The sequence below is a fragment of the Musa acuminata genome, chromosome BXJ2-4, assembly GCF_036884655.1.
Source record: "Musa acuminata AAA Group cultivar baxijiao chromosome BXJ2-4, Cavendish_Baxijiao_AAA, whole genome shotgun sequence".
Taxonomy (NCBI): domain Eukaryota; kingdom Viridiplantae; phylum Streptophyta; class Magnoliopsida; order Zingiberales; family Musaceae; genus Musa; species Musa acuminata.
Genome location: NC_088341.1, coordinates 29584637 through 29590180, shown reverse-complemented (window position 1 = coordinate 29590180; position 5544 = coordinate 29584637). Strand labels below are relative to the sequence as shown.

The following is a 5544-nucleotide window of genomic DNA, read 5'->3' as shown; positions in this document are numbered from 1 at the left end:
AATGAGAAATCCGAAGAAAATAGATCATTGAAATTACTAGCTTAGAAAGAATCAAGCCCCTATCTAACTTCGATATGGTTTCAATCCTAGATTGCAAGTAACAAAGATTTAGATCTTAGATTCCTAAGAACGTGAATGGAATAAAAGTAGGTTTCATTCTTTAGTTCTAAGCAATTGGATTAATCACCCATACCCATGTACAAGACAATAGATGTGGACACAAAGTGTAAATCTCGATAGAAGTCTAAATCTATATGTTAGAAGGACAAACAATTAATCTTAACAGTAGTAACCTTTGTTAGAGATGGGGTAGGACTCGAATAAAAATGCACCTACTATAAACTTTATAATTTATCGATTGGGACCTCAACAAGTATATAATTTGTTAGCAGGGAGGGGAACATAGGACAATTATAAGCCTTGACTAGATAGGGGAATTGGAAAGACGAGGTTTTAAGATAGTGGATGACAACACTTGATACAGATCCAGTAGTGACCTGTGTCTATGAGATCAAGATTTAGTTCATCATCTGGGCTTGAATAACCAAATCCAACACACCATTTCAGTGGAACAGAACTTGAAACGTTGTGTGTCAGGGCTGCCCAAGGAAGAAAAGATTGTGTCTGAAGCTTGAAATCGGCCGATAATATAACTTTAGATGTTCCAATGTAGATTGGGCCTCCTTCCATGTGGTTTCGAGACTCAAGGTGGAAAGCCACCGAAAAGCTTCTATGCTATGCCAGGTTGAAAGATGCTTCATCGTACATGTATTAAATACTAACAAAGGCATCACAAGTTAAGACGAATGTGATGCATTTACTATTCGTATACCAAAAGAGAGAATGCAATGGCTTGGCTACTTTTATTACCTTACTAATGGTACCGAATACAGTCCTTGTCTTCTTTTATAAGACTGTTGAGGAGAATTAGCTCTTTCTTGCAAAAGCAACTTGCCAGGTAAACTAGGATGCACTTTGTGGAATAACAAAATGCGAGTGGGGCAAGATCTTTTGATGCCAATTGAAAGCGCTTAGAGATTAATGCTAGGACTAGGGTTTGGAAACACAAAATTATTAATGGGATTGATCGATCGAGCTATTGTGCTAAGTGATTGATATCCTCTCAACTTAGAGCTAAAGAAAAATATTCTTATATATATATATATATATATATATATATATATATATATATATATATAAGTTGACTTATGTGTATTTTAGCCGGGCAAAAAGAAAAAGGAATCATGGGTATCCTACGGCATGTTATTGATTCACCTTGAAGTTAAAAGGCTCTGAGACATCTATTTTGATGCCTCTATGTTGCTTGCGAAGATGACACTAACAATGTCGGAGATGGAACGACCACGCCACCTTCCACCTACTCTTGAAGTTGTTTTCTTGCTTGCCCTGAGGCTTCTGTTTTACGTATGAAATGACAGTCAAATGTGCATTTGGGAAAGAAGATTGCGATCATTGTTGCCATACACTATATTATATAGATTTATCAACACACCCACAAGTCAAACAAGAATGGTGATTTCGTCGTTAAGACTTACCAACAGATGTAGAACTTATCGGCTATGTCTCAGAGCGAGAGCAGAGCAACTACCCTCACTTTTTTCCTCTGTTTCTAGCCTACCTTTAGAAAGTATAAGAATGTATTTTTAGGTCGATCATTCTGGACGGAATGGTCGAACTTGTTTTAATTTAGCTCCCAAGCTATCTGATTAGGTGCTGCTTTTAGATTCCAACCTAACTGGTTAGGTGCGGCAAAGGTAATCCTTACCTACGACCCTTCAACAAGTACAGGTCCTCATCATGGTGTTCCGACTCCAATGTCGCCGATTCCATGATTCAAAGAAGGTGGCAATCTTTTCCATCTATTTAGCAGTTGGTAGCTCGTAGTCTACGAGTCATTTTTATGGCGTGGGTGGGGAGGAGGGCCAGGAAACTCCAACTCCACCGATGGTTGCTGCCTCCAGAAACAATGTCAGGACTCACTTATGATTGCTTGGCTTAGGCGTACACCAAGCTCTTTCAGCCAGGCATTCTGCTCCTGTTAGCTCTACGTAGAACGAGTTATCCACTCCGTCCAAAAACGACGGAGCGTAGTGAACATTAGGTGGGTTGTCCCACAGCTGATGACCCATTTCAACAACTCGGTTCAGGGTTATATACACCACCTTCCATGGCCCATACTCATTCACAAAGGCATGCATGATTCTGATCATGAACCTGAAGGCCACGAAGACCAGCTTAAATCCTCACTTACAAAAGAAGAAGGTGGTGATGCTCCCGAGGGAGGAAGGACGGAAGGTGGAGATGGCAACTAAGAGCCAGTTTACCCTGAGGATATGGGGCCTCAAGAATCGCTTCAACTCCATCTTAACCATGTCCACTGCACTCATCATCGTCCTCACCATCTTCATCACGATGAGGAACGGAGACCAGGCTGAGATCCTTGCCATGGAAGCGAAGGAGTCGTCGGCCGGGACTTGCGACTTGTTCTCGGGCCAATGGGTATATGACAACACGACGTATCCCTTGTACTCGGAGAGTGGGTGCAAATTCATGTCGGATCAGTCTGCCTGCGAGAAGTTCGGAAGAAGAGATCTCAAGTATCAGAACTGGAGGTGGCAGCCTCATGGATGCAACCTACCAAGGTAAGCCATGGACGGTTTCATGGTCGAACATTAGAAACAAAGCTTCTTTAAGCAATTATAACATGATGCATTTATAGATCTTCACAAAATTGTATTCTTATCATGACACCAATATCTTGATAGTTAACCTTGTGAATCATGAAACCCACCATCTGTTAACTGTCCTTTCGTTAGAGAAAAATGCACTAATGTTAATCTTAGGGAGCCCTCGGGGAATTCGGATGTGAAATAAGCAGGTTCAATGTCACAAAACTGCTGGAGAGGCTAAGGGACAGGCGGCTGGTGTTTGTTGGTGACTCCCTCAACAGAAACCAATGGATTTCCATGGTCTGCCTGTTGGGTGCCTCCCTTCCTGATTCCCACAAGATCATGGTATCCAATGGATCCCTCATGTCCTTCAAAGCCAAGGTGACTTAAGCTTTTTCTTTCTTTTTATCTGTTTCCCTCTTTTAGACACCATCTTGTTTCACCATGCACGGTCGTCCGGGCGGGGCAGTTGTTCATTGCATTTCCATCGCATAGATTGTGGTCTCAAAGTTCCACTGTTAAGTAAGCAACAGAAACAATGTGCCACGGCAGGAACATAATGCATCGATTGACTTCTACTGGGCGCCATTGTTGGTCGAATCCAATTCGGATGATCCTGTACACCACCGAATACCAGATAGGGTTGCGAGGGCGCAATCCATCGAGAAGCACGCAAGACACTGGACAAATGCTGATATACTGGTCTTCAACACTTATCTCTGGTGGAGGCGACCAACGATGGACATCTTGTAAGTCTTAACTATTCTGCTATGTGGACCTTTCGCACCATTCATGCTGTCTTTCATGTATCTTTTAAGAGAGTTCATAATCTCAACTTTGGAGTATATGAATGAATATATTATTTGAGTTGTAACATTCAAGTTAATTAGTACCAAAAGAAATCATATTCTTGTTCTAGATGAAAGAAGAAAATGATCATGTCGATGCGTCAGGTGGGGATCATTTGAGGACGAACATGGTATCCACAAGGAGATCGACAGCCTCCGTGGCTACGAGCTAGCACTGAACACATGGTCTGATTGGCTTGAATTCCATGTGGACCATCTCAAGACGAAGCTGTTCTTCATGAGCATGTCGCCTACGCACTCGAGGTAATTGAGAATGGAGACAACATTTCAACTTACAAGTTCTTCGAGACATTCCTGGTGTCTCCAATCCTTGGATTTGTTTGTTTTCTGATCCTAGCAAATCTAGAATAAGTTGTTGGTGTACATTAAAGACTGTCGGCAATTCGATTCTCGTGGCAGTGGCGAAGAGTGGGGCAGGCCTAGTGGCCAAAACTGCTACGACGAGACAGAGCCGATCGCGGAGGAGGGATACTGGGGCAAAGACACAAATGAAAACATGATGCGGATAGTTGAGAAGGTAATCAAGAGTCTGAGAGGCAGGGGTGTGAATGTACAAATGCTCAACATCACGCAGCTCTCAGAATATAGAAAAGACGGCCACCCGTCAATCTACAGGAAGCAGTGGGAGCCACTGACCAAAGAGCAGCAGGATAACCCCGGCAGCTATGCTGACTGCATCCATTGGTGCCTCCCAGGAGTTCCTGATGTGTGGAATCAACTTTTGTATGCCTACCTTTTTCCCGAGTAGGAAAAGAGAAACCAATTCTTCTTTTTTTGGCTCATGTTTCCCATAATTTTTGGGCTAACAGGAGCCAACAGTTCACCGTGCTTGAATTCTTCTCTATTTTTTTTGTTCTTTCTCTAGTTCTTGAAGGTGAGGCGAAGCCCACGCGTTCCAGTTCAACGAGAACGCTAAATAAGTGTTGGTTTTTTACTTGGAAGAGGGAAGACATCAATCATGCCTTCTCAATCTACAATGTGATTTCAGCATTCGTTTTCCGTTTCAGTTGGAAATTGTAGCCAAATGGTACGCTTATAAAAAACGACTTCTTCTTATACACAGTTACAAAAGGAACTTCTACGAAGAGTTTGAAAAAGTTTTTGGAATAAATTAGTTTTTATTCTGTTCAAAATAATTTGATTGAAAGAGAGGATTAACCTGAAAGGAAAATTATATTAGATTCAAAGGATTTTGCCGAGCGGTGCTCATGGTTTAGCAGCAATCATCTTCCAAGATACAATGATCACTTCCTATAATAGTAGCACTCCAAATTACGAGGAGAATAATATTTTTTTATATACTCTCTCTTTGATCTCTGTCAGATGAATGCAAGAATAAAATTTAATTTTTCCATGAAATTAATGATAGAGATGAGGTCTATTTATAGATGTTAGAGAAACCCATTAGGGTTAAAATTCATATCTATCTAGGGAAAAGGTTATCTCTGTTCAATCAAAATGACATATCTATTCGATTGAAAATTATGATAAGGTGAAATCTATCACTTGATCAGTAAAATTACATATCTGTTAGAAAAGAGAATTTTTTTGTAAATTTTTTTTGAAATCTATCACTGATCAGTAAAATTTTTTTGTACAGTTGGAAAAATCTATCAACGAGATTTCCTCGTACATTTAAGAAAAATCTTATATGCTATCAAATTGTTTATTCATTTAAAAATAATTTTAACCTATGATTTTTAACAAAAGTAGCCCCTCAATTTAGAGTGTATAGAAGGCAATAATGAGTTGGAAAATGATTTTTTTTTAAAGGAAAAAGTAACTTGTATGTATTAAAAAACTGAGCAGCTACATCATCAACTGCATTACAAACTTGGTGAGCCCTCAGCTCTATAAAAATTAGCAACTCTATGTGCTACAATATTGGCCTCACGAAGCACATATGAAATGTTGTTGACAAACACAATATCAAAAAGAGGTTTACTGTTAGATGTAACAGCTTGAAGTTGCTAAGGAATTAAGCT

At 40.2% G+C, this 5544-nt stretch overlaps 1 protein-coding gene across 1 annotated transcript; it reads left to right on the top strand.

The window, feature by feature from the left end:
* The first annotated feature begins 2210 nt into the window (after positions 1–2210).
* On the top strand, positions 2211–4617 carry LOC135609085 (protein trichome birefringence-like 34). The gene is made up of 5 exons (XM_065102174.1): positions 2211–2663; positions 2900–3071; positions 3243–3439; positions 3644–3802; positions 3959–4617. Exons 1-5 carry the CDS (start codon positions 2218–2220, stop codon positions 4305–4307), a joined length of 1323 nt encoding a protein of 440 aa, XP_064958246.1. The 5' UTR covers positions 2211–2217; the 3' UTR covers positions 4308–4617.
* The last annotated feature ends 927 nt before the right edge of the window (positions 4618–5544 follow it).